The sequence below is a fragment of the Eretmochelys imbricata genome, chromosome 23 (assembly GCF_965152235.1).
Source record: "Eretmochelys imbricata isolate rEreImb1 chromosome 23, rEreImb1.hap1, whole genome shotgun sequence".
Taxonomy (NCBI): Eukaryota; Metazoa; Chordata; order Testudines; family Cheloniidae; genus Eretmochelys; species Eretmochelys imbricata.
In genome coordinates, this window is record NC_135594.1 from 13,124,329 (window position 1) to 13,151,744 (window position 27,416).

General features: G+C 61.8%; 3 protein-coding genes across 3 annotated transcripts; 2 read left to right on the plus strand and 1 right to left on the minus strand.

The window, feature by feature from the left end:
* The first annotated feature begins 2,971 nt into the window (after positions 1-2,971).
* Positions 2,972-11,842, plus strand: FAM83E (family with sequence similarity 83 member E). Its single transcript, XM_077840433.1, is given in 7 exon segments — positions 2,972-3,023; positions 3,827-4,907; positions 5,205-5,372; positions 5,680-5,804; positions 8,734-8,863; positions 8,865-9,260; positions 10,487-11,842. Coding segments are annotated over 6 exon segments (1,500 nt in total). The 5' UTR covers positions 2,972-3,023; positions 3,827-4,466; the 3' UTR covers positions 10,727-11,842.
* Positions 6,608-7,447, plus strand: LOC144279065 (sperm acrosome membrane-associated protein 4-like). The gene has a single exon (XM_077840505.1). It carries the CDS (start codon positions 7,082-7,084, stop codon positions 7,445-7,447), a length of 366 nt encoding a protein of 121 aa, XP_077696631.1. The 5' UTR covers positions 6,608-7,081.
* A 9,864-nt stretch (positions 11,843-21,706) lies between the features above and the next one.
* On the minus strand, positions 21,707-26,888 carry LOC144279330 (uncharacterized). Its single transcript, XM_077840800.1, has 5 exons — positions 26,882-26,888; positions 25,835-26,194; positions 24,356-24,895; positions 23,093-23,929; positions 21,707-21,850 (listed from the first exon to the last, which is right to left on the minus strand). The coding sequence occupies exons 1-4, from the start codon at positions 26,886-26,888 to the stop codon at positions 23,094-23,096; spliced, it is 1,743 nt and encodes a 580-aa protein (XP_077696926.1). The 3' UTR covers positions 21,707-21,850; position 23,093.
* Positions 26,889-27,416: the final 528 nt, after the last annotated feature.

Sequence of the window (27,416 nt, forward strand, 5' to 3'; positions counted from 1 at the left end):
CCGTGTGGTTTGGTTTCGCCGGCGTCTCTTGAAGTGGCTGGGGCCTGTAACTCTTCGCTTGCCACGGCTTAGCCCGGCCTCCGCCTTTGTTCCGGTGTCCGAATTACTTCCGCAGTGCCAGCGGGTGAGCGCAGGGGCGTTGTTTTGCCGCTCTGTGCCTTGGTTTCCCCAAGCTGCAGGATGGGATTAATGATCGTGACTGGCTGGGTAAGATGTACAGATTGTTTTGACGTGTGCTGATGAAAAGCCCTTCCCAAGCTGGATGGGTGGGGGTGAGGGGTGTTTCCAAAATCTCCAATGCACAGGGGGGGAGGCCTTGCAAAATCTCCCACAATGCACTGGAGGGACAGTGTGAAGGGGAATCAATTGTCCATCCCCCTCGCTCCCCCCCCCCCCCGCCAGGGGCCCTGCCCAAGACTGAGTATCCAGGCCCCGCCCCGTCCACTGTCCCCAAAGACAATGTCTGGCCCCCTCCAAGACAGTTCACCACTCCCAACACAGAAATATTGGTGTTTACGGCCCCCCATCCCTGGGGCATCTGTCCCATGCCCCCCAGCCCCTTTTCTCCCCCCTCTTTTTCTCCTAGGGCCCCCCATATTTCCATTGCACAACACCCCCCTCCCCCTCTGAGCATCTCAGCATCCTTCCCCCAAATCTACCCCCCCACCCATGGGCTCAGCTTGATTTAGCCACAGGGTACTCCAGGACTCATCTAGCTGCCCACCCCCAAGTTCCACTCTGGCAGAGATTCCCCCCCAGCTCCCCCAAGAGTCAGAGCTTGGGGGGGGGGGGGGGCTTTTCCTACCAACCATCTCTGCTAAGCCAGGGCAGCTCTGGCTGGGGGGAGGAGTCTGAAGATGGGGGGGGGGGGGAAGGGGAGGCAGTGCCCCCCCTCCCCCGTGGTCATGGGACAGGTTCAGGAGCTGGAAGTCTGAGGGGGGCAGCTGGGCTGCGGGGGGAGATAAGGGGGGAAGATGGGGTGGGGCTCTTTCCCATGGATCCATTGCCTCCCACCCCCACCTGTCGGCCATCTTTGCTGTGGGCAGCATGGTCTCAGATTTCCACCGTCCCCCTTTCAGGCAGTGGGTTCTAGAGATTCCCTTCTTGGCTCAGGGCATGGGCCTGTGAGTTGTTTCACTGGGGAACAGAAACAGATGGTCCAAATCTTGCATTTTCTGCCCCCTGGCGCCATCCTGTTTGCTTGCAAGGAGGGCGCGCCGAATCCCGTTTCCCTGGGCACAGCGCCTGTCTCCTTCCTCACCATGTCAAGTCCACCTTCCCCGTGGGTTCTGGGCCCACCACAAGCTCACTTTTTGCTGTCTTGCGCATGCCGCTTGCTAAACCAGCCTGTAGCCCGGGGTTAGTTATTGCTGCCTTGGGCGGTGGCTTCTTTTGTTTACAGTATCGCTGTGTAAAGATGGGATTTAATTGCTCCTTCTCTATAAGTCAAAGCCCAGCTTCATCGTGTCTAAACCCAGACGGGACCATTGGGATCACCTAGCCCGACGTAGGCCATAGGGTTGCCCCTGTGGAAACTAGAGCAGATCTTTTAGGGAAAGGGCCTGTCTTGATTTTAAAATGGCTACTGATGGCACTGGTCAGTCAGTGATTAATTGCCCTCCCTGGGAACAATTCACACCTTCTTCCCAGTCTGGATGGGTCTGGCTTGATTATCCCATTTCCCTTTCCCATGGGGGGGCCTATATATGGGACCAAGTCCCTCTAACTCCTCCATCTCTCTGCACAGCCAGGAGGCTGGACCCAGGCATGTGGAGCAGAGAATCTCTCGGGCAGGGGGGAGGCGAGCCACTGCGCCTTGGGAGCACAATACCCCCCCACCCCCGGCCCAAACACTCCTGCTAATGGCTGCACCCTGGGATTGAACCCCCAACCCTGCGAGTACCAGCTAGAGGAACTGCCCCTGAGCTGGGCGCATCAGGCTCCACGCAGAGCAGCCACTGGAGGGTGCTGGGGTATCGGGGGTGGGGGCTCGAGGGTGAGTTTGTGAGGGCAGGTTCAGGGGAGCAGGTCTGTGGGTGAGTTTAGGAAGAAGGTTTGGAGAAGGGGTCCCGAGGGTGAGTTTGGGGGGGCAGGCTCACAGGAGGGGGCCATGGGTGAGTTTGGGGGGGCAGGTTTGGGGGAAGGGGCCTGTGGGTGAGTTTGGGGGGGCAGGCTCAGGGGAGGAGGGGGCCGGACAGCACAGGAGCAGGCTCGGGGGAGGAGGGGGCCCAAGGGTGAGTTTGTGGGGGCAAGCTCGGGGGTGGCAGGATCCACCCGTGCCAGCCCGACCAGTCTGTCCAGTTCGTGTTACGTGGGTGCCGGGGCCCAGGGATTCCTGGTAATAACCACCTGGCTGCCTGGCCCTGCGCCCGGCCCCCGCCCAGATCCGGGACGCTGACGCTGCCGGCTCGGTGCCTGGGGCTGCCAGGCAGGTGCTGCCCCCCGCCCCAGGGGGTGACAGGGCTTTTAGCCCCAGAGCAAACCTCCAGATCCCGTGCTCCGGCCTGGAACACCCCTTGCCCCATAGATACACATGGGGGTGTGCGGCTGGGGTTAGGCCCTGCATCCCCAGCTCTGGGAGGGGAGTGGGAGCTCATGGGTAGAGTCGCGGGGGCTGGGAGTCAGGACTCCTAGGTTCCCTTTTGACTCTTTTCTGGCCTCCTTTGCACAGCCCTGGAGGGCCCCCCCCGCTGCCAACTCGGGGGTGATTATTCGGTGCCACCCCAAGGCAAAGCATCCCCGGCCCCATTTGTTACCCACCGCCCGGGTGCCATCCCTGCCCCCACCCTGTTCGCTCAGCGGGCAGGGTGAGGGCCCAGCTGCCTTCCCCTTTAACTGGCAGCTCTGCCCTTCCTGGGCCACTTCCCAGGAACTCCTGTGCCCAGCTCCAGGGCCTGCCTGGGGGGCGGGCGGGCCGGGGCGGGCCCTCCGGAGCCCGTGGGGAGGAGTGCAGCCTGCGGAATCATTAACAGGGACGGGACAGAGCACGGGAGGGAGGATATGAACCCGGATCCCTGGGGCAGGTAGGTGTGGGCTGCAATGGTTAGAGCAGGGAGGGTGGGAGCCAGGACTCCTGGGTTCTCTCCCTGGCTCTGGGAGGGAAGTAGGGGCTGGTGGTTAGAGCGGGGGGGTCTGGGAGCCAGGACTCCTGGGTTCTCTCCCCGGCTCTGGGAGGGGAATGGGGGCTAGTGGTTAGAGCAGGGGTGGGGTTGGGAGCCAGGAGTCCTGGGTTCTTTCCCTGGCTCTGATAGGGGAATTGGGGGCCTGGGCTCCATTTTGGCTCTTCCCTGTTTCTCAGTTTTACGAGATTAACCCCTGGCAGGTCCAGTTCTGTTTGTTTGCAGGAAGCGATGCCCTGGTGATTAGCTTGTTCCTTCTTGGGAGCCTGGGGAGGGAAGGGGAGAGTCTATGATAGAACCCAGGCGTCCTGGCTCCCAGCCCCTCAGCTCAAACCACCCATTTCCCTCTCAGAGCTGGGGAGAGAACCCAGGCTTCCTGGTTCCCAGCCCCCTCTTCCCCCCCCCCCCCCCCGTTCCAACCACCGGATCCCATTTCCCTCCCAGAGTTGGGGAGAGAACCCAGGCTTCCTGGTTCCCAGCCCCCTCCACCACCACCACCCCCCGGCTCTAGCCATTGCACCTCACCCCCTGTCCAGTCCTGAGACCTATAACTAATAAAATGGAGGTGGGGAACCGAAAACCCACCCCTTGAACCTAATCTTATTGTGCCTTCTGCTGCGGCACCCTGCCGTGAACAGGGCGGTGGGGTGTGTCTCACTTCCCCAGAGCTGGGATCCTGCGCTGAGGCCTTGTCTCCCTCCCTCTAGGGCCTTCGAGCGGCAGAGCCCCCCAGGGCAGGAACCCAATTGCTGAGGGCTGGGTCTCGGGGGCACTCGCAGCCGCTGATCGGCCCAGGAGAGGTCCGTGCCAGCTGCCAGCCCGACAGAGGCACCCGTCTGTTTTAGATACTCTTCACTGTGGTATCTGGGGAAACTGAGGCACAGAGAGACCAAGGCCATAGTGCAGCAGGACTTTGAACTCAGGTCTCCCCAGTCTGCAGCTGCACCTCTGACCCATAGGCGAGCCTGCCTTCTGCTCCCCAGGCCAGACGGGGTGGGATCCAGCTTTGAGGTGCCCCAGCACAGAGACACCCCCTGGTGTGGGGGTGTTTCCCTACAGATGTTGCTACCTCCTAGGACCGCACCGCCAGAGGTGCAGGGTGCTGAGTGTGGGGGCTTGCAGAGAACCAAATGGGGATTAGGCACCATGCTTTGGACAGGGGACAGGAAGGACAGACAACTGTGAGCTTTGTATCTGGGCAGCGCTCGGCGCAGAGAGAGAGAGAGAAAGGACCGACCGTCTGACCAGGTGGGCAGGGAGGTTGGCAGAGAGCAGAGTGTGTTGGGGAGGTGTCTGTGTCTGTGTGTGTGTGGGGGGTGCCCCCCAGCCCCACTTGTCACGGGGCCCATGGCGGCCTCCCAGCTGGACTGCCTGGAGGACACCCCCACAGGGAACCCAGTGAATGAATCCAGCCCCGAATTCTTCTACTCGGAGGGGCAGCGGTTGGCTGTGGAGGCCCTGCTGGCCGGAGGGCAGTTGGCCTACGCGCAGCGCCTGGCGCAGGACCGGCTGCGCCCCTTCCTGTCCGATGACGAGCTCCGGCACCTGGCCGAGGGGGCCCGGGACATCCCCGAGCCGGCAGGGGAGCAGGACGGGGACGCTGACGAGCTCAGCCTCAGCTACTGGCCCGGCTGCTCGGACGAGCCCATCCCTGAACTGGAGCTGGGCTGGCCCCTGGATGGGAACTGGAAGGGCACAACCTGTGTGGAGGTCTACACCCACCCGCCGGGGGACGGGGCCCCCAAGGTCAAGGAGCTGGTGCGCAGGAAAATTCAGCAGGCTGCCAAGGTAACGGGGAGCCAGGACGCCTGGATTCTTGCCCTGGCTCTGGGAGGGGAGTGGGGTCTAGTGGTCGGAGCCCAGGTGCTGGGGGCTAGGACGCCTGGGTTCTCTCCCCGGCTCTGGGAGGGGAGTGGTGTTAGACCTCTTGTTGGGAGTCCCAGGGGAATGATACCGAGGGCTGGGAGCCTAACGTACCCTGCTCAGTCTCCTGCCCCCGAGCCGGCCAGTCTCTGCCCTGGGGCCGGGTGGGAGTTGGTGCCCCCTGGAGGCGATGTGTGTAGCTCTTTGTGGGGTGTTCCCCAGGTGGTTGCCGTAGTGATGGACGTCTTCACGGACCCCGATATCCTGCTGGATCTGCACGAGGCCGGCATGCAGCGCGGGGTCCCCGTGTACCTGATCCTGGGGGAGCAGCACCTGGCCGCCTTCCTCAGCATGGCCGAGGGGGCCTGCCTCAATGTGTACTATATGGAGGTGAGGCCTGGCTCCTGCAGCCCAGCGCCCCCTAGTGCTGCACTGGGGCAGTGGGAAGAGCCCTGACTGCTAGGGGAGCGCGCTCCCTGCTGCCCCCCTGGAGGGGTAGGGACTGCAAGGGAGAAAAGCGGGGGTGGGGGGGGGGGGAATCTGTGGCTGGGATCCAGAGATCTGGGGGGCGTTTGGCTACGCTCAGGGACCCCAGTCCCCTCTGGCTGGGGTTACCTGCCCTGGGGGTGGGGATCCCACAAATGTTGCTGAGGCCCCAGCTCCTGATTTTGTGCATCCTCCCCGCTCCACTCCCCAGAACCTGCGGGTCCGGGTCATTGCGGGCTGCACCTTCTGGAGCCGAAAGCGCAAACAGGTCACTGGGACCCTGAAGGAGAAATTCCTGCTGATTGACGGGGACACAGTGATAACAGGGAGCTACAGGTGAGGCTGGGGGAGGGGTGGGGGGCATTAGGGATGAATGGGAGGGGAGAGCACCTCCGCCTGGGCCCCCCCGCTCCCTGCAGCACCAGGGGGTTTCCTTTAGCGTCTCCCGTCTTGTCCCAGCCCAGAGGGGCCTTTTCCACTCCAGGTGAGGGGTCCCTGTATAACCAGACCCTGCTCCCCACCCCAGAGGGGCCGCATCTCAGCGCCAGGCCTCTGTGTCTGCAATGGGGTGGGCGGTTGTGTGATGGGGATGGACCCGTTCCGGCTGGGCAGCGAGGCTAAGAATGTATTGAACTCAGTTCACGAGTGGTGAGAAAAGCTCTCGGTTTAAGCAGTGTGGGATGCATGGGGCAGTGTGGGTGCTGGTGGGTGTGTGTGTGAGATATGCCACCCCTTTGTGCTTTGCAGAAGGGAGAGCGCCCCCTGACAAGGGGTCAGCACCCCCATGCTGCAGAAGAAATCCTGCGGCAGAGTGTGGGGAAGGGACCAGACCCCCTAGATCCCGCAATGGGTTGGGGTGAGATGGAGATAGAACCCAGGAGTCCTGGCTCCCAGCCCCCCTCCTCCAACCACTAGACCCCCTCCCCTCCCAGAGCCAGGGAGAGAACCCAGGAGTCCTGGCTCCCAGACCCCTCCACCCTCCACTCTAACCACTAGACTCTCTTTAGCTGATGACTCTATCACTCCTCTCTCTGGGCTCCAGACCTCATGGTGACATCGCTCTTTGTGACATCATTCACTGTGACATCACCAGGCTCTGGCTGGAATGGGCCAATGAGAATCTTGCAGCCTTATTGTGAGGTCATCGCTGCTGGGCTACTCATTCTGGGCAGGGGGTCTCGGGGCAGCACTGAGCTCTCTGCAGTGGCCGCGGCCGGTAGCCCACAGCGACCCGGTTAGGGACAGGCACGTTCGGAGGGACTGGGAATCCGGACCCTCCAGCCAGACCCGCGTTCTGAACTCGCCGAGTCCTCGCGGCTCCCACCAGGTTCTGGAGTGACTGGAGCCGAGCAATTGGGATCCAGCTCGTTCCCTGGTTCTGACGTCCCTGGAGCCAGGGGATCTGGATCCAGACTCCGGTTCTGACGTCCCTGGAGCCAGGAGATCCGGATCCAGACCCTGGTTCTGCCATTCCCAGAGCAGCCCGGATCCAGACTCCGGTTCTGAAGTCGCTGAGTCAGGAGGGCCGGGATCTGGTCGTGACGTCCCCAGCGTGGCCCGGATCCAGACTCCGGTTCTGCCCTCCCCGTCTGTGCGATCACCCCGCTGCTCTCATGCTCCTCCTGCTGGCTCTGTCTCTCCTGTTGGCGCTGCCCGGCGCCAGCCCCAAGGAGTGCTTCTTCTGCGAGGTGACCTCCTCCCGCTACTGCCCCAGCACCCGGATGAGCTGCGCCCCGGACGAGGACTGCTTCGTGGGGCATGGTGCCGCCCTGGGGGTCTCCCTCATCCAGACCAAGGGCTGCACCCGGGCCATCCGCTGCGGCAAGGAGCACCCCGTCACCCACATGGGAGTGACCTACAGCCTGGTCACCCAGTGCTGCAAGGGCAGCCTGTGTAACGGGGCCGTCGCCCCCCCCCGAGGGCCCGGCCTGGGCCTGCAGCTGGTGCTGGGCACGGCCGTCCTGCTGGGGGCGCTGTGAGAGACTGGGGGGGTGGGGGAAGAGGCGTTGGAGGAATAAAGCCCTGGCACGGGGCAACGGCTGGTGTGGTTGTCTCGCGCCGAGCTGGGGCGGCGGGGGTCCAGGGTTGGGGTGGATCAAACAGGGCGGGGGGACAGGACAGCAGGAAGTGAGAACTGGGAATAGGACCCAGGCATCTGGGGGTGCATGCAGAGTCGTGGGGGATGGGAAGGGCAGCGGGGGGAATGGCAAACTGGGACTGGAACCCAGGCGTCCGGGGGTGAATGCAGAGCCATGGGGAGATGGGAAGGGGAGCGGGGGGGAATGGCAAACTGGGAGTAGAACCCAGGCATCCAGGGATATACTTCCCCTCCCCCGTTTGCTGTGACCCCCCACCCCATTGGCTCTTTGGGACAAGGACCGTCTTTGCGTTCGCACTACAGGAATCGGCCCCATGATCGGTGCCCACGAACCCCGGCGTCCGGGCCCAATCCCAGCTGGGCCTGTGGCCGTCCGCGTCCCTCAGTGCCCCCTGCCTCGGGGCCTCGGGGCGTAGGGACGGGGTGAGCGGTTGCTGTGCCCCACCCCCAGAGGGGACGCGTGTCCGCGCTGGGCAGGGGGTCCCGGTGTAACCAGCCCCCGGGCCCGCCCCAGAGGTGGTCGCCCCTCAGCACCGGGAGTCGGGTGCAGCGACGCCGCTGTTCACACTCCCCTGAGCAGACGCTCTCCTGTGGGGAAGGTGCCATTTGCCTCGGGGGGCAGGGTCCCCCCCATTTCCTAGCCTTTTATTTGCCTTGGGGACGTTTCCAATTGTGTTTGTTCAGAATGTTTAATTTTTCTCATTGTCTCCCCGTGTCCCCTGCACCCCACTTGCCCCTTCCCCATCCCCCTGCACCCCACTCACCCGGCCCCCACCCTGCTATCCTCTGGCCCCGCTCCCATCCCTCCTGCACCCTACTATCCCCCACTGGTCCCTCCTCCTGCACCCTGCTCCCCCCATTCACCCCTGCACCCTACTATCCCCCACTGGTCCCTCCTCCTGCACCCTGCTCCCCCCTATTCACCCCTGCACCCCCACTATCCCCCACTTGCCCCTCCCCCCACCCCCATGCACCCCACTCACCCTATCCTCTGGCCCCTCCCCCACCCATCCTGCACCCACTATCCCCTATTTGCCCCTGCACCCCACTATCCCCTCCCTCACCCCTCCTCCACCCCACTCTCCTCCCTTCCCTTGCACACCCTGCTATCTTCCTTCCCCTCCCCCACTCGCTCCTGCACCCCCCCATCCCTACACCACCCCGCAGCTTCACGTGGAGCGACGCCCGGCTGAGCCGCCAGCTGGTGACGCTGCTGACGGGCGAGATCGCCGGGGCCTTCGACCGCGAGTTCCGGACCCTCTACGCCGCCTCCCGCCCGCTGGCACCTGCCCGGGCCCCCCCCGCTCGGCCCCCCGGCCCCGCCCCGGGACGGCCGCCCCAACGGGCAGCCTGCCCCCTACCGCAGCGAGCTGGGCGGGCTGCAGCTCTCCAAGGGCGCCCACCGGGTGGCTGAGCGCCGCTCCGTGGCCCCCCAGCCTGTGGCCAAGAGCCGGGCTGGGGAGTGGGAGCTGGTGCGGGCCACCCGGGCCATGGCCGGTGACGAGCACCCGGCCCTGCCCCGGCGCCTGGGCCCCGAGGGCCACAGCGCCCTGAGCGACGTGGACCAGGGTGGCCAGCCGGGCCGGCTGGCAGGCGCCGTGGGGCAGAGACCCAGCAAGTCCCTCTGGGACCTGAGCCGCCTCTCCCAGCTCTCCGGTTCCAGCGACGGCCTCGAGCCGGGGGACGAGGCGAAGGTGAGCGGGCAGCGCCAGGCCAGGGGGGGGCCTGTGTATCCTGGGGCACAGGACTGGGGATTTGGGGGGGTTCACTATATCCTGGGGGTCAGGGCTGGGGGTCAGGGGGCCCTGTGTATCCTGGGGGGCAGGGCTGGGGATTGGAGCCTCTGTATCCTGGGGTGCAGGATTTGGGACTAGGGGGGTTCACTGTATATCCTGGGGGGCAGGGCTTGGGATTAGGGGTTCCATCTGTATCCCAGGGGGCAGGGCTTAGGTTGTGGGGGTCCCTATGTATCCTGGGGGCAGGCCTGGGGATTAGGGGGGTCCTGTGTATCCCAGGGGAACAGGGTTTGGGGATTAGAGGGGTTTGTGTATCTCAGGGTGGGGACACGGTTGGGGCCCATTTGTGTCTGGGTGGGGGCAGACCTGGGAGCCCAAGGCTGGAGATTGCCCCACCCCCCTTGCGTCCCAGGCAGGGCTGGGGGGTGGCATGATGCCTCCCCCGCATCTCCAGTCCTGGCTGCGCTCTGGGCCCTGCCTTAATGCAACATCTCCTCCGCCCTGGGTCAATATTGACCCAGGCGCCGCTCCCAGCTCTGCCCCATGGGGCCTTTGCCCTCCCTGGGCGAGCTGTGGGGCCGAGGGGGAGCAGCGCCTGTCCCCCAGCCCCTGACACCCCCTTAATTCCCATCTGCATCTCCCCTGCTCCAGTGTCTCCTCCTCTCCCTTTCCTCCTTCCCTCCCTCCCCCCTGGCTTTTCTCCATCCTCTCTTCTCCTTTGCTGCCCCTGCCCAAGGACCTGCCATTGGGGGCTGGGGTGGGGGGGCATACGAGGGGGGAAGGCACTGCGGGATCCTGCCCCCTGCCCCTCCGTGCTGGGGGACCCTGGGGTGGGGTGGAGAAATGCTGGGGGGCAGGGTGTGCCATGGCAGGGACCCACCAGAAAGATCTGGGGGGGGATTCAGGGATGGAGGGTATACAGGGACCCATTGGGTGGGAAGATAAGGGTAAAGGCTTAGAGGGATTTGGGGGGCACTGGGGGGGCAGATGGAGCTGCTGGAAGGGGCTGAGACATGGGCAGGAGTGCCCCAAGGGGGGCATAGCAGGGGGGAGAGGTTTGGGAGTCAGAGGGGCACTGGGGTGTTGCTGGGGCAGAGGGTGCTGGGCCAGGGGGACTGGGGTGCTCCCAGATGGCACTAACTCTCCCTTGGGGGGCTGCCCCCCTATTCCTTCCCCCCCCACAGGGCAAGCACAAGTGGGGCCTGCAGGACACGCCAGCCCGGGCGCTGATGAGGCGGAGGGGCGCCCCCCCGGCCGGTGAGGAGCCCCGCCCTGCCCCCCTCTTTCTGTCGCCCGCCTACATGCCCCCGCCGCAGGGCTTCCGGGCCTTGGGCCGGCTGCAGGGGCAGCTCTACCATGGGGCCTCGGCCCTGCCCCGGGTCTGGGGGGCCCCCCACGGCTACAGCAGGGAGCGTCGCTATTGACCAGGCAGCTACCGGTATCGGCCGGCCGGGGGGGCGCAGCTGAGAGAGACCCCCCCCCCCCCCACATCTCCCCAGGCTGCCCCCAACTGGGGTAGGCCCATCGGTTACCCTGGACCCAGCACGGGAGCAGGAAGGAGTTACACGGGGGGGAGTCGGGGCCGGCCTATGGGCCGGACTGGAACCCCCTGCATGCGCCGGGCCCCGTTTTCAGCCCGGGGCTGAACCGGTGAGGCTGGGAAGTCCCTGGAATCAAGCCGGCACTGGGAGCCACGGTCCTGGAGTCACTGGGAGGAACGGGCGGGCCTGGAGGGGGCCAGGGCTCGCTGTTCTGCAGCCCTGCGGGCGGGCGAGTACGGATTATACGGGGACACGAAAGCGGGAGGTGGAGGATGATTGGGGGCAGCTCAGCACCACACAGGGCATGCACCCCCTGGCACAGCTGGCATGACAGTGTGTATGGCGGGGGGGCGCTGATTAAACTGGCATTACCTGGGAGTGCAGATTTCCTCCCCTGCCTCCGGGTGAACTGGGCTCAGCCCTAGCAGCTACGGGGGTGCTGGAGCGTTAATGGGCTCAGCTGGGACGGGGCTAGGGGAAGCCCCTAGGGCATTTCCAGGCTCCACTGGGGGCTATACTGGGATGAACTGGGCTGTCCAGTGCCACACTGGAAGGCTGGGAAGCAACGCTCTGAAGGAGCCAGAGCCCAAGCAACTGGGTCAAGAACTGGGTTTTAATGGGGTCTAGTGGTTGGGGGCAGGGGAGTCTAGTGGTTAGAGCAGGGGGGACTGGGAAGCTGGGTTCTGTTGCCAGCTGGCACGCTGCTGAGGGATAATAATTATGTACAAACCACCACAACAAGGGGCTTTTCCAGTTGAAAGAGGGAGTTTTTGTTTCCTTGCGGCATTTACCCTGCACCTCCTGGTTTAGGACCCTGAAGCAGGGGCCCATCAGGGCTAAAGCCCCAGCTCCCAGAGTCATGAGACCTTTGTTGGGTCTCTACTGGCAATTAACAAGGCCCCTCTTGGCCTCTGGGGCTTGGGAAGAAAAGTGGCGGGGGAAGAAACATGACCAACCCTTGCCAGGGTCTGAGGGTGCTTTAGCCGACTACTCCCTGCTGGGAGACTTGCTCTAGGGGTGGGGCCTTCACTCCCAGCTCCACTGCTCTGGGCGAGAGAAGGGAAAAAGCCCCTCACATTCCCGCATCAGACAAATCGCAGGGCTGCCAATTGTAGGTGGGAGGAGACTGCCCCCCCTGCAGGGGTATCCCCTCAGCCCCTCCCCCCACACCAAGTGGCTCTGGCCCCACAAGGAGAGAGGCAGGGGTGGGAGCCTGGGGACCCTTGCCTCTGCATCAGACTCGCTGTGCCCGGCCTCTTGGCTCCCTCCAACACTCCCAGCTTGGGGGGCAGCACTCCCCCCAGTGGAAGGTCAGCAGGAGTTGGGGTCCATGGGGCTGCAGAGAAGAAAAACAGGGAGGTGGGCTCAGGGAGAGGCAGTGGGACCCTAAAAATGAGACCACAGGCCCCTCCAACATCCTCCCAGCCTCTCCCCACACCACTTCTGGGCTCTTACCACTTTATAAGCACCAGAGCCAACATCTACTTTCCACAGGGTAACAACCTACTACTGCTGCCAGCAGCAGCAGACACACACAGCCATTTGGGTCACACTCTGGGCTTGTTGAGAGAAGTGTGGGACCATGTTTGCTGAGGCCCTACCCATTTCACTCCCATTATAGGCAATTTGTGGGGGGTCCAAAGCCCTCGTTCCACTGTCCCCACTTTCATCATCCCTGGACACTCCCCCTCCCCCCAAGTTGGGTCACGAGCAGGAACTGACAACTAGAGCCAGAGGAGGTGGGTTTCCCAAATGGCAGGAAATGCCATGGCTTTGAAGTTGCACCTGTTCTGAAACATTTTGCACAATTTCCTCCAAATTTTTTCAAATACACAAACAAAGGGGGTCAAAACTCAGCTCTCCTCTGTTTGGATTTTTATCATAATCAAGGGTTTTGACGGACCAGGCCCTGGTCTTTTTAGAGTTTCCTTTCAGGTCAAAAATAGTTTGGAGGAAAAATTGCAGCCGGTGAGTTCCTCGTTTGACCTCTTTGGGGAAGAAAACAAAAAAACCCCAAAAGATTCTGTTCCCAAAGCACCAAGAAGTTTTTCCTCCCCACTAAACGAAATTTCATCCAAGTCAGATGCACGCGATTTCATTTTGGGGGACGGGGTGGGGGTCCAAAAACCCTTCTGATGAAAACCCAGCCGGCTTCACACCCCACCTCCAGGGCAAGAGGAACCAGATTCCCAGGCCAGATGGGAGCATGGTGATCATCTGGTCTGACCTCCTGCGTAACACAGGCTGCTACGAACTCCTTGAAATCGAGAGACAGGCACAGCTGACGCCTGCCTGAGTTTGCCGGGAGCCTGAGCCGGAGGAGGCGACAGTGTGTGGGTGGATCCAGAGGGCCACAGACTCAGTGTAGAAGGGAGAGGGGCAAAAATCTCTCCCCCCCCGCACCCACCTGCGTGGAGGTGCACGGTGTATGTGTGGCCTCTGGAGGACTTGTGCAGCCAGATCCCGGGCACCTGCCCCAGCAGCTCCAGGACGTCTTTATACCCTGCTTCCCGGCTCAGCGCCGCCAGGTCCAGGTCGTGGTCCCGCCACACGGCCTCCAGCAGCTTGGGCAGCCCCAGGCCCAGGGGGAAGGGGCGCAGGACGTTCCACAAAGAGGGGGCGAGGGTGGCAGCCACACCTGGGGACAGACACACCCAGAGATCAGAAGCAGAGGGGGAATTGGGACCCTGGAGATTGGAGCCAGCTCAAACCTTAAAACCTAGGGGGTCCTGCTCTAACCACTAGTCCCCACTTCCCTCCTGGTGCCAGGGATAGAACCCAGGAGTCCTGGCTCTCAGCCCCCTGCTCTAACCACTAGTCCCCACTCCCCTCCCGGTGCCAGGGATAGAACCCAGGAGTCCTGGCTCCCAGCCCCCCTGCTCTAACCACGAGCCCCCACTCCCCTCCTGGTGCCAGGGATTGAACCCAGGAGTCCTGGCTCCCAGCCCCCCTGCTCTAACCACGAGCCCCCACTCCCCTCCTGGTGCCAGGGATTGAACCCAGGAGTCCTGGCTCCCAACTCTGCACTTTAACCACCTCCGTCTCCCATGGATTTCCATCTCTTCGGCTGCTGGCGCACCAGGTCCCCTCTTCCGGGGCGGCAGGAGGCTGAGGACCCAGGATCCAAGCACGGGGCTGGCTGTGACTGGCTGCTGCCTGGGGCTGGACTGGGGGGGCCCCCCAGGGCTGCTGCAGCATCATCTGCCAATGCTAGAAAGGGGAGAAAAGTAACAATCTACAGCCAAAAATAATCCCTGACACTGACCAGAGATAAAGCAGCCACAGGGCCGTGGGGTGGGTCAGAGATCCCCAGGGGGAGATCAAGGTGGAATACAGCCGGTGTGCACCCACCCACTGCCCCCTCCTGCCTGCCAAACAGCCTCCTCAGGGTGGAGAATCTCAGCGCTCCTCAAAACGAAAAATGAAGCCTCTCGCCGTTCGGGCCGCCACAAACGGCTCAAAACCAGGAACCAGGCACAGCCGACGCCTGCCTGAGTTTGCCGGGAGCCTGAGCCGCGAGGAGGCGACAGTGGGTGGGTGGATCCAGAGGGCCACAGACTCAGTGTAGAAGGGAGAGGGGCAAAAATCTCCCTGCCGCACCCACCTGCGTGGAGGTGCACGGTGTATGTGCGGCCTCTGGAGGACTTGTGTAGCCAGATCCCGGGCACCTGCCCCAGCAGCTCCAGGACATCTTTATACCCTGCTTCCTGGCTCAGCGCCGCCAGGTCCAGGTCATGGTCCCGCCGCACGGCCTCCAGCAGCTTGGGCAGCCCCAGGCCCAGGGGGAAGGGGCGCAGGACATGCCCCAGAAAGGGGGCGAGGGTGGCAGCCACACCTGGGAACAGACACCCAGAGATCAGAAGCAGAGGGGGACTTGGGACCCTGGAGATTGGAGCCAGCTCAAACCTTAGAACCTAGGGGGTCCTGCTCTAACCACTGGACCCCACTCCCCTCCTGGTGCCAGGGATTGAACCCAGGAGTTCTGGCTCCCAACTCTGTGCTTCAACCACCTTTGTCTCCCATGGATTTCCGTCTCTTCGACTGAGCAGGCTTCTTCGGCTGCTGGTGCACCATGTCCCCTCTTCCGGGACGGCAGGAGGCAGAGGACCCAGGATCTGAGTGCAGGGCTGGCTGTGACTGGCTGCTGCATGGGGCTAGACTGGGGGGGTCCCCCGGGGCTGGTGCGTATTCATCTGCCAATGCTAGAAAGGGGAGAAAAGTAACAGAATCTACAGCAAAACTAAATAAATAAAATAAAAATCACTGACACGGACCAGAGATAAAGCAGACACAGGGCTGCGGAGCGGGTCAGAGACCGGGGGGGGGGGGGGGGGGGGAGAGATTAAGGCAGGATACAGCCAGTGTGCACCCACCCACTGCCCCCTCCTGCCTGCCAAACAGCCTCCTCAGGGTGCAGAACCTCAGCGCTCCTCAAAACGAAAAATGAAGCCTGTCGGTTCGGGCCGTGACCAACTGCTCAAAATGATGAAACAGGTACAGCCGATGCCTGCCTGAGTTTGCTGGGAGCCTGAGAGGGAGGAGGAGCCACCGAGTGTAAGCAGCTCAGCATCAGTTAAACTGGGGGCAGCTCCCACTCTCACACAACAACGAGCTCAGGCTCTGGGCAGACTCAGGCAGGCAGTTCGGAGCACGCTGTATAAGACACAGGGGGGAGGGTTGTCATGGAGTCCCTGGGCCATGCTCTGGATCTGCTCCCCATGAAGCCAGGCAGGACTCTGGGGAAGTCTCCTCTCTGGGAGCAGCCTGTCTGCAGGACACACAGCTCTCCCGGCTCCACCTTCCTGGGTCTGACCTCGGAGCATTCAGCCTCCTCTGCCCCTCCGTGCGCTTCCCACAGCGAGTCCGCTCAGGCGGGGTCCTGGGGAAGCCAGAGGGTCCTGCCCCCCAACTCTGCAGTCAGACGTGACTCTCAGCCAGCCTGTAAAACAGAGGTTTATTAGACGGCAGGAACATGGTCTAAAACAGAGTTTGCAGGTGCAGAGAACAGGACCCCTCAGCTGGGTCCATTTTGGGGGGCAGTGAGCCAGACAACCCCGTCTGCACTTCACTCCATGTCCCAGCCAGCCCCAAACTGCCTCCCCCTCCAGCCCCTCCTCCTCTGGGCTTTGTCCCTTTCCCAGGCCAGGAGGTCACCTGATTCCTTTGTTCTCCAACCCTTTAGCTCTCACCTTGCAGGGGGGAAGAGCCCAGGCCATCAGTGGCCAGGAAACAGGGTGTCGGCCATTCTCCATGTCCAGACCCCTGCACACACCTGCCCTCTAGGGCTCTGCAGTGATCATACACCCTTATCCCACTACCTAGATACTTAAGAACTGCCTAGGGGAAACTGAGGCACCCCCACACTATTCAGAGGAAACACTGAGAACAATCCCACTTTGTCACAGAGGGATAGCTCAGTGGTTTGAGCATTGGCCTGCTAAACCCAGGGTTGTGAGTTCAATCCTTGAGGGGGCCATTTAGGGATCTGGGGCAAAAATCGGGGATTGGCCCTGCTTTGAGCAGGGGGTTGGACTAGACACCTCCCGAGGTCCCTTCCAAGCCTGACAGTCTATGACACACACCTGCCCATGCGTAGAGGCAGAGCGCCCTCTGCTGGGCCACGAGAATGCAGCACCGGCTACTAGGCAGGGGAACACACCCCGGCAAGAGGGGTGGTAATATTGGGACTGCTGCCATGTTTTGGGGAGGCAGGGCAGGCCTGACGGGAAGGGGTAATTCACACGCCCACCAGCCCCTACCTCTCTCAAGCTGGATAAGGCACTGGGGGCCCCTCTCAGGGGTGCGTACCCGCAGCCCAGGCACCTGGACCAGCAGCTGCAGGATGTCCGGGGCACTCTCAGCCCGGCACAGAGCCTCCACGTCGACCCCGTGCTGGTTCCTCATGAGCTCCAGCAGCTTTGCCAGCCTCAGGCCCGAGGCGAAGGCCGACAGGATGCCCTGTACCAGCGGAACAATGGCCGCGAGGCCTGGGATGGACGGACAGACAGAGAGAGCACAGAGCTTGGGGTTAGGAGTCACTGCTGGAGATTGTAGTCAGCGGAAACCCTAGAACTGAGAAGTCCTGCTGTAACCACTAGACCCCACTCCCCTCCCAGAGTCAGGGCTGGAACCCAGGAGTCCTGGCTCCCAGCCCCCTGCTCTAACCACGAGCCCCCACCCCCAGGGTAGAACCCAGGAGTCCTGGCTCCCATCTCTCCCCTTGAACCACCTCTGTTTCCCATGGATTTCCAACTCTTCGACCGAGCAGGCTTTTTCGGCTGCTGGCGCGCCAGGTCCCTTGTTCCAGGGCAGGAGGCAGAGGGTCCGGGATCCGAGCGCGCTGCTGGATGTGACTGGCTGCTGCATGGGGCTAGACTGGGGAGACCCCCCGAGGCCGGTGCGGATTTATCTGCCAACTCTACAATGAAGGGGGGAGGGAAGGAAGAGAATAGACTGCAAAATAAAACTCACCGACACGGAGCAGAGATACCCAGCAACAGGGCCGCGGGGTGGGTCAGAGACTCCTGCGGGGAGATCAAGGCTGAGATGCACCCACCCACCGCTCCCCCCAGTCCACCGAGCCTGCCGAATCTCAGCGTTCCTCTGGATGAAAAACAGTCTCTTGCCGCCCCCCGCATCTAACCCATGGGACCTCACTTCCCTCCCAGAACTGGGGAGAGAACCCAGGAGTCCTGGCTCCCTGCTCTAATCACTCGACCCCACTCCCCTCCCAGAGCTGGGGATAGAACCCAGGAGTCCTGCTCCTTCCCCCCCATCCCCAGCCTCCTCACTTCTTGGCCCAGCCGGTTCCTTGGGCCACTCGTGAGCCGGGTCCCAGTGGTCGGTGGTCCAGTGGCTGGGGGAAATGGAGCATCGGGACCGGGAAGTGGAGCACGGCCAGCTGGGGGTACCCCATGTGAGGGGATCCCGACCTGAAGTGGGGAGAGAAGCCAACCCGCAGGAGATGGGAAGAGTCTGGGGGCAGAGAATATAGGGCTGGGGGCCCTAACTGTGCCCCCCATGGACCCCAACCCCATAGAGAAGATACAGAGTACAGGCCCTGGGCACGGGGGTGGGCAGTGAAGCCACCCAGGACAGGCAGAGGGTCCGTGACACCTGGGACAGAAACAGATCAGAACCACGGACGCACCAGGCCTATAGCTCCCCCTGACCCCCAACGCTCCCCCCTGCCTACAAAACCCCTCCACCCCCTCTCTTTGCCCCTAGCCCTCTCCATCCCAAACCCCATCTTTGTCCCCCTAAACTCTCCTCCCCCCATCACCTCCCACCCACACAGTCTTCTCCCACACCCCACCAGCAAGTCAAAGGGGTGCCCCCCCCACCATACCAGCTGGCTCCAGGGGCTCCCACTCCATGGGAGTCTCTGTCCAGGGTGGGGAGCAGCGAGGTCTCTTCCTAGCAGGGGAGCTCCCCTCCCCAGCCAACGTGTCCCTGTCTGAGCCCAGCTCCGGGGAACCAGCAGCCACCACCACCACCTCGAGCCAGGGCTCCATGGTGCCCAGCCGGGACCTCAGCCAGCCCCAGGCACAGCCCACCTGTGAGAGAAGAGCTTGTGAGCCAGAGACAGAACCCAGGAGTCCTGGCTCCCAGCTCCTCCCCTGCTCCAACCCACTAGACCCCATTCCCATCCCAGAGCCAGGAAAGGACCCAGGAGTCCTGGCTTCCAACCCCACCCCTGCTCTAACCCACTAGACTAGACCCCACCCTCCAAGCCAGGAAAGAACCCAGGAGCCCTGGCTCCCTTCAGAGAGATCCAGACAAATGAGCTACTACAACAGATACCAAAAACAGAAAGCAACTACCCATCTTCTAGGGGTCCCCTTTATACCTTAATCCCTTATGGGGCGGGATCCAAGGGAGCCAATCAGGAGACACCCTCTGGTCACTCAAGGTGGGACCTGTAGAGCAGGCCTTGCCATTGGCTGATGCTCAGAGCCAATCCCTTGTGCCTTCTCCGCGTTCCAGGCCCTCCCCATTTTCTAGGCCTTGGATGAGGGAGGGGTGCATTGCTGGTGGTGAGGGAGACACTGGGGGTCAGTTAAGATGTGAGGGGGCATTTTGGGGGGGTCACTGAGGGGGAGGTTTACAGGCCTCCTGTGTGGGGGAGGAGTCCCTCAGTGGGGACACTTTAGACGGGGGTATCAGGTATTTGGAGGTCAGGGAGTATGTGAACAGCTCCCCTGAAAGAGGGTGTGGGGGGGCCAAAGAGAACAGTGTTAGTCTCCTTGGCAGGGATCCTTTGAGGGGGACTGAGAGGGCATATGGGGGTGTCAGGGGCATTGGGGGCCCTGTGCTTCCAGAATAGCAACTATGCAGGGAGATGACAGGCATAGGGGGCTGGGGGTTGCCGCAGCAGGCCACAGTCCTGGCAGTGCCAGGGTAAAGGATGACTGCAGGCTGGGAACTGCAGGCAGAAGCAGAGTTAAGGCTGTAAAGGACGCCTTGCCCCAGGGGGATCCAGGCCAATCATATAATCTGGACTCAGAGACTGGCCTTCACAACTTGGAAAGGGGGAGGCAGTGGGCTGAGTGGGTGGGGCAGGATGTGGGGGGAGTGTCACAGAACAAGCCAAATATGCTGGGGAACAGGGGCAGAGCTGTGCCCCCAGCTGAGGCAATGTGGGTCGTGGGCCTATTTGGGGCACTGCTAGAAGGGAGCAGATCAAGTGGAGGGGGTGGCCTGGACTTTAACTCTCTGTGTCCCAGGCCCCAGAGGCTGCAGTTTAGGGAGCCATATCTGAAAGGCACTCTTGACGCGGTGTGAACCAAGTCTGGGGGTGGGGAGGACTATTCATGAGATGCCGAATGGGACAGAGATGGTCACTATACCCCCCAGCTCTGATCCTGCACTTTTCCATAGCAGATCCCCCAGGCTGCATTTTTCCAGATGGGGAAACTGAGGCACGGGAGAGGGCATGGGGAAGCAACTTGCCCAGGGTCCCGCAGCAGGACAAAGTCAGGAACACACACACACACACACACACACACAGTGCTCTAACCACTAGGCAACACTACTGCCTGTGGAACTACTGCACACTAGGAACAAGCTGGTCCAAAGTCAGAAATGCCATTTTATTTTTTGGGGGTGTGTGTGTGTGTGTGTGGCATTGTCCTGTTTCAAACGAAAAGGAGAAAATCCTAAATTCCTGGTGGCTCCCTGGAGCTGACCCAGCACAGCCCAGATTTCCAGCAGGCGAGTTGGCGAGTTGCCCTGCCCAGCCTCACAGCCCCCCTGAAGTCATTCCTGGTGGAAGCAGAGCCAATCTTTTCGCCAAACCAGCCCATCTTGATTTAAAAATGGCCAGCCACAGAGAATCCACCCCAGCTCCTGCTAAAGTGATCCACCAGTTCATTCCCCTCCCTGCTAAAAATGATCGTGACGGGGGTGGAGAAAGGGACCAGGGGAATGTTATTTACCCCTTCACATCACACACCACCCAGGGGCCAGCCCATGAAATGATCAGGGAAGGGATTCTTCATCCAACTCACAGACAGTCTCAGGGTGCTGGAACAGGGGGGCCCGGGGGGCCATAGTCCTCCCATTTTTTAAGGGTCAGTGACAGGGGGAGGGGTCAGAGAGGAGCGAATGGGGAGGGTGGAGTCTTGGGGGGAAGAGGTGGCACAGGGGCAGGGCCTCAGGAAAAGGGGCAGGGCCTTGGGGAGAAGGGGTGGTGTGGTGTGGTGGTGGGGCCACAGCTCTGGCACCTGAGGCCCCTCCCTCTTTTAGAGCACCCCCCCTGCTCCTAGTTAACCTGTGGAACTCACTGCCAGAGGATGCTGTGAAGGCCAATAGGATAACTGGGTTCAAAACAAGAATCTGAGCAGGTCATGGAGGATTTATCTGGCTTCAGCCCCCACCTTGTTGGGCCTTTGTCTGCCAAATCAAAGAGGCCTCTCTTGCGAAACGGCCAGGCCCTGTGTAGGCACTTACAGCCCTGGCTCAAGTCACCCGGTCGCCTTCTCTTTGTGAAGCCGGGCAGCTGGAGTCTCTCCCCAGTTGGCAGATTTTTAATTTTCCCTCCATTTCACTCCCCCCCCCCCCCCCCCACTCAGTTCACCTTCAGCCGGCCCCTTCCAAAGGAGCCAGAGCCCATCGGGAGTCCGGCAGGCGCTGAAAGCTGGGACAGACGGTTACGCCTTCCTAACGGGCAGATTTCACCCCCTCCTGCTTCCACAGCTACACCCAGCCCAGCTACGATGCTGCCTCAGAGGATCCTGCAGTGCCACTGTGCGTGGGTTTTCCCCCTTGCATTAAAGATGGAGAACAGCATTCAGGCCGTATACACAGACTGTCCAGGCCCCTGGCTGTTAATTAAAGAGCGGCTGGACAGAGTCATCGGTCCGTCCAAAAATCTGAACGGCCCGTGGACTGGACCCTCCCCCTTTCAAACAGATTAATACGAAACCTTCCCCTTCTGAACTTCACTCCAATTTCTGATTAGATCTGGGACAATGACCAGGGGAGAGTTATTTTTCTGATCTACCAGGGAACTAAGCAGAAAATTTTAGTTTAGGCCAAGTCACTTTCCAGGGCAGGGGGTTTTGACCTTTTTTTATTTGCCGCTCCCTAAAAAAAGGTAAAATGGAGAAGCAGACCCCTTGGGAAATCTTAGGCACAGTCTAGGACCTACCAGGGGTCTGCGGATCAGAGGTTGCAAACCACTTGTCTCAATCCCCTAAACCCGGGGCTGCTGCTCTAGAATTTTTAAGAGCAGGGGTTTTCCATCATGTCACGCATTCCCTGCCCCACTCCGTGATGAGAAAAAAAATTGATGCACCAGCAAACAAAAACAAACCCAGGCTGTGAGACTTGCAGCCGCTAGCTCTGTAGACGTCACCTTAGAGCAGTGCTGCGAGTGAGCTTGATGGAGCACGATCCCACTTCTGCCACCATTTCGCGCTCAACTGTCTCTGCACCAGCCGGCGTCTCCCTTGGTTGGGGAAGTTGCTCGAGGGAACTCGGCACCGAGCCAGCCTGGTCATCTCCCTGCAGCACATGCAGTCCCCATGGGTTATGTGAAGGAGCCTGCAGTGATGACTTAGCCTTGCTGGGTTCTAGGTTCTGCAAGCCAAGAGCCACTCTGCTCTAGCACCTTTAAGAGGGATTTCCCCCTCTGTGATGAAAAAAATGCCGCAGAAAGGAGCGGATCATTCAGGAAGCAAATTTTATTAGGAGAACAACTGGAGATTCATCAAATAAAATATGAGAAGATTCCCCCAGAGGGGTGGGAAAATAAATATTTAAATAATTGTTTCCTTTGCTCAGGGCCATGATATGGCTCTGGAGCAGCCACAGACCCTCTCCTGCCAGCCCCCCATAACACTGGCTATGTGGATCCTCCCACCAAAACAGATTGGGGGCTAGATTCCCAGAGAATGGAGGGGGTTCTAGAGTCCTCAACCCACAACAAAATGGAGCATGTTCCAGATTCTCCACCAGAATCAGTGCTACATTCCTCAGGACCCCACATAATCGAGGGGGTTATAGATTCAGCAAACTGGAACAGGTTCTAGATCCCACCATGTCCTGACAAAACAGAGTGCGTTCCAGATGCCCCGCACCAGAATCTAGCTGGTTCTAGATTTCCCTCCCTCCCCCACCAAGTGGAGCATGTTCTAGACCCCCTTTCCCAAACCAAGTGAGTTCTAGATTCAACAGATTTCCCCCGACCGGCGAAGGTTCCACCACACTAGGTTGGGTTCTAGACCTGCCCCAGCCCCTACTAGAAGAGGGTGGGTTCTGGATCCACCCCAGATGGCTGAATCCCAGACAGACCCCAGCTTTAAGGGTGATTCCACCTCCCACTCAGACCTGTGCTACTGGGGGAGGAACGGGCTGCCTCACTGGGACACAGCTGCCTTCCACCTCTAGGGGGCACTGGGGCCAATCCAGCCCCAGGCTGGGGCATTGCGAGAATAGGGGGCCATCCACGTACATTTAAACCAGCCTGCTGCCCATCATGAAGACTCCACCCAACCCCACATCAACCCCTGCCCCCTTCTCCCTTTCCCTGCCCACTCCAGATCCGCTCTCAGCTGGTGATGCAGGAGCCAGGGCAGAACCCAGCTCCCTCTCTCCTAGTAGGAGAGAAGCGTTTCTAACCCATGAGGGCGCTTGTCCTACAATCCCCCTCCTACCCAGCTGACCGAGCCCATTGTGTTGTCCCCCCCATGTCAATTTCGTGCCCCCCCCATTTCCACACAAATGCTGTCAACTTACAACACCCACCTCACAGAAGGACACAGAGGTCAGGTTTGCGCTTGAGTGGCTTCCTCTTACTCCCCATAGATGGGGGGCGGAGCGGGGGCAGATGGGACTCTGGCTTGATGGCTGCCCATGGTGCCCCCCTGTCCTCCCGATGTTTGTAGGGGGATGCCAAGCTGGGCTCACCCAGAGGCAGGGGCCTGAAGGGTGGTCTTTCCCTGGCAGAATCCACGGTGCCAGGGATGTCTTGGATGGGGGACCAGGCTGGCTCAGGGGAGACCACAGCCATCAGAGGATGGCCGCCAGACATGGGTCCTGGCAAAGTTGGGGAACAGGACGGCTCTGGGCTGGGACAGCTTGCAGAGCTGGGGGCAGGGTTAAGGCCGTAGAGGACGGCATCCGTGGCAGCCACATCGTCCAGGCTCAGCGCTGGGGTGGGACCCCAGGGGGAACCTGTGGGGGAGAGGGATACCGAAGATGCCAGATCCAATGGCAGGGGGAGCTCGGCCCCCAGTTCAGATGGCACAGAACCAGCAGCTGGTGTAGCAATGGTGACGCCCTCCATGACATCCTCCTCAGTGATGGGCCCCATGGCTCCATGCTCCCATCCCATCCCCAGTGACCAGGGGGCTGCTGAGGCAGCGGGGGATACAGGGATCTCAACTGAGGCCCCCAGTGCCACTCTGTGCCCTGGGGGAGGGCTGCAAGGAACAGGGGGCTGCTCTGGGCCTGCAGGAGCCAGGGTGGCCTCTGGGGAGCTGGCAGAGATGGAAGGCGATGGACAGACCACAGCTGGGGCAGCTGGCACCACATCGGGGCTGGCAAGAGCGGCGACGGCCTCTGGCAGAGATGGGGCGAGACCTAGACAGACACGAGAGAAGGGAATTCACTCAGTGACTGGGAAGTTTAGAGAGGGAGAGCATGCCCCCTACTGAGCCCCCGACCCACTGCTGAGCCCCCCGCTCCACTCCCTGCAGCACGGCACCCTCCGCTGAACCCTCCACCCCACACCCCGCCACACAGCTGAGGTGCCCTACCCTACTCCCTGCCACACGGCACCCCCTGCTGAGCCCCCCGCCCCACTCCTTTCAGCCTAGCGCCCCCTGCTGAGCCCCGCAGCCCAGGCCCCCTGGCCCTGCTTAGCTCCATCCCGCTCAAGCCCAGCCTGACCCACAGGCGAGGACTCCTCCCCGGACTCATAGCTCAAGCTTCAGAGGCCCTCGCTCCCCAGGTTCGATCCCTGGGATGGTCTTTCTCCCCCCACCCTGCCCAACTCCCAGCACGTACCAGTCTCCTCACTGGGGAGCTCCTGGGGGCGGACCGGGAAGAGCATCGTCTGCACCCCCCAGCCCTCCACCCTGACAACCCCCGGCATGGCCGCCAGCTGCTCCTTCACCGAGGCCGTGCTGTCCAGGGGGAAGGGGTGGCTGTAGGCGGCACCGTAGGCCTGGCGGAAGCGGAAGAGGGAGATGCCCCCGGGGTGGCCCCGCAGGACCCGTGCCACATTCTGCTCCAGCTCAGCCCGCTCGGCCATGGGAGGGTCCAGCTGGGGGCTGGCTGGGCGGGTGGGGCGGGGCAGCCGGCTGGGGGCCTGCGCGGGGCTATTCAGGGCTGCTCCCTGGTACGCTGCCAGACCCCGTGACTGGTTGGTGAAGATTAGCAGGGGCGGCTGCCGGGGGGCGGCCACAGGAAGGCGGGAGCTGGGGAAGTGGCTCAGCGAGACAGCTCGGGGCAGCCAGGTGCTGGCCTGGTGGCCGGGGGCCGATCCGGCCGGCGGATGGTCCGGGGGTGCAGCCAGGTGGTGGCAGGAGTTCCAAGGCCTGGGAGCTGGAGGGAGAGGAGAGAAGAGATGCCCGGTGAGATGCTGCCATCCCCGTTAGGATGCACGAGCCCCTCTAGGGGGCGCCAGTCGCACTGAGCCAGACCCCTTTGCAATGCACCCGCTCCGCATGGGAGCTGTTGTAAGCCAGGGGAGATTTTGCACCAAGCCGAGGCTCCCTCTAGGGGCGCTTGGGCCCCATAGCACAGGCCTGGGTCTTTCAGCTTCATCACTCGAGACTTGCGCAAAGAATCGGGGGCGGGGGTGGGAGAGGGGTCCAAGTTCACTCCCAACTTGGGTGGGGGCAACGTTCAATTTCCCACCAGCCTCGATTCCCCAGGCACAGTGTTGCTCCCTGGGACCTGGCGCCCGCATTCAAGGCAGAGATTCCCAGTGAGGGGGGTTTCCTGCTTCCCCTTTGCAGCCAGCTCTGTACCAGGCCTGTTTAAATGATGCCCCAGGGTACCCCCAGGCGCCCCATCATTGATTTCACCTGCCCCAAAGCAGAGGCAGGATCAGACGGTTTGCCTTGTTACAGCAAGTTGACACGCTCCACCCCAGAGACAGCGGCATTCTCAGGGCTGGACTGTGCCCTCCAGCCAGAGGGCATCAAAGCCAAAGCTGCGGTTAAGCTTTGCAATCTGTAGGCAAAAGTTATTCTGCCATTTTTGAGGGGGAGAGGGAGAGAATTTGCCCAAGGTAGATGGCAGAACTGGGACCAGAGCCTTGTTCTCATCACTAGACCCCCACTCCCCTCCCTGAGCCAGGGAGAGGACCCAGGAGTCCTGACACAGATCTACCCTGAAAATCACTGATGCACCTAGTAGTGTAGACAGCACCTGTAGTGCTACCCCCAACAAAGGGAAGGGCAAGGTGACACACAGCCACCACATGCAGTTCCCATTTCCCCCAGTAGGGGGCAGCCCGCCCACAACCCATGACCACACCTGCTTTAGGAGCCCTTGGGTGCTGCCGTTCGGGTGGCGCCTCCTTGTGGATCCGGGGGTGATGGCGGCGTCTCTTGGGGGGCTTGGCCTCTGGCAGCAGGTCGCAGGCTGCGTGCCGGCACCTGACCCACGGTTCCTTGCCCTCCTCGTCCAGGACCACCAGCTCCTTCAGGTCACCCAGCAGATGGCGCAGCGAGCGGTAGCCGTGCCGGGGCAGATCCAGGCGCCGGCCATGGTGCTGGTGGAAGAGCCTCCCCAAATCCCGCAGGGGGATGCCCCCCGGGTGGCTCAACAGCAGCCCCAGCACAGCCCCTTTGAGGGTCAGCTGCGAGCCAGGATCCAGCCACCCCCCAGCAACAGCTGGAAAGAGAAACAGCTGTTGGGGGGCTCAAAGGGCACCAGATGGGAGGACTTTACCCTTCACTGGCCACCCGGGGGACTCTCTCATAGCAGAGGTGTGGGCCTGGGCACAGCCGGGATACCAGGGGAGATGGGCCCCTGCTGCGAGTGGGAGAGAAATTCCCTGCCCACGGTGCGACTGCAGGTCAGAACTAAAAGAAAAGGAGGACTTGTGGCATCTTAGAGACTAACCAATTTAGTCTCTAAGGTGCCACAAGTCCTCCTTTTCTTTTTGCAAATTTACAGACTAACACGGCTGTTACTCTGACACCAGTCAGGACTAAGGCTCTCGTCAGCAGTGGGCAACTCAGGGAGGGGCAGCCCCCCTCCCCAGAGATACTAGGCCCCACTCCCCTCCCAGAGCAGGGGAACGGGACCCCGGCATCCTGGCTCCCAGGCCCCCTGCTCTAATCACTAGCTCCCACTCCCCTCCCAGAGCCAGGGAGAGAACCCAGGAGTCTTGCTGGCTCCCTGCCCTCCCCTCCCAGAGCCAGGAAGAGAACCCAGGAGTCCCAGCCCCCTCCCCTCCTCTAACCACTAGCCCCCACTCCCCTCCCAGAGCCAGGGAGAGAACCCAGGAGTCCCAGCCCCCTCCCCTCCCAGAGCCGGGGAGAGAACCCAGGTGTCCTGGCTCCCGCCCGGTCTTACCTGCCATAGCCTCCGGCTGGAAGCCCTCCGGGAGGGGAGGGGACAGGGCGCAGCTGAGCTCGCCCGTGGGGACCTTTGTAGCCAAGGTTCCTCGCCCCGCCCCCTCCCGGCTGAGGCTGGGCTCCTGTTAACCCTTTGGACGCTGTCACAAAACTGCGCAGTAGAGGCGGGGAGCCAGGACTCCTGGGCTCTCTCCCTGGCTCTGGGAGGGGAGTGGGGGCTAGTGGTTAGGGCAGACGGGGCTGGGAGTGAGGACGCCTGGATTATATCCCCAGCTCTGGGAGGGGAGTGGGGTCCAGTGGTTTTGGAGGTGGTGGTGGTGGGGCTGGGAGCCAGGACTCCTGGGTTCTATTCTCTGCCAGTGTTTTGGGCAAGTCATGTTACCTCTCTGCTAGCCCGCCTAGATGTAGGGCCCCCCAGTGAGCCTCCCGCCCTAGTCCCTACTGCATGGCGCCTCAACAGTCTTTTGTTCCTTATGGAGCGGGGGGCAGGACCATCCCCTCCAGTTTATTCCCCATCCTCGGGTAACCCAAGG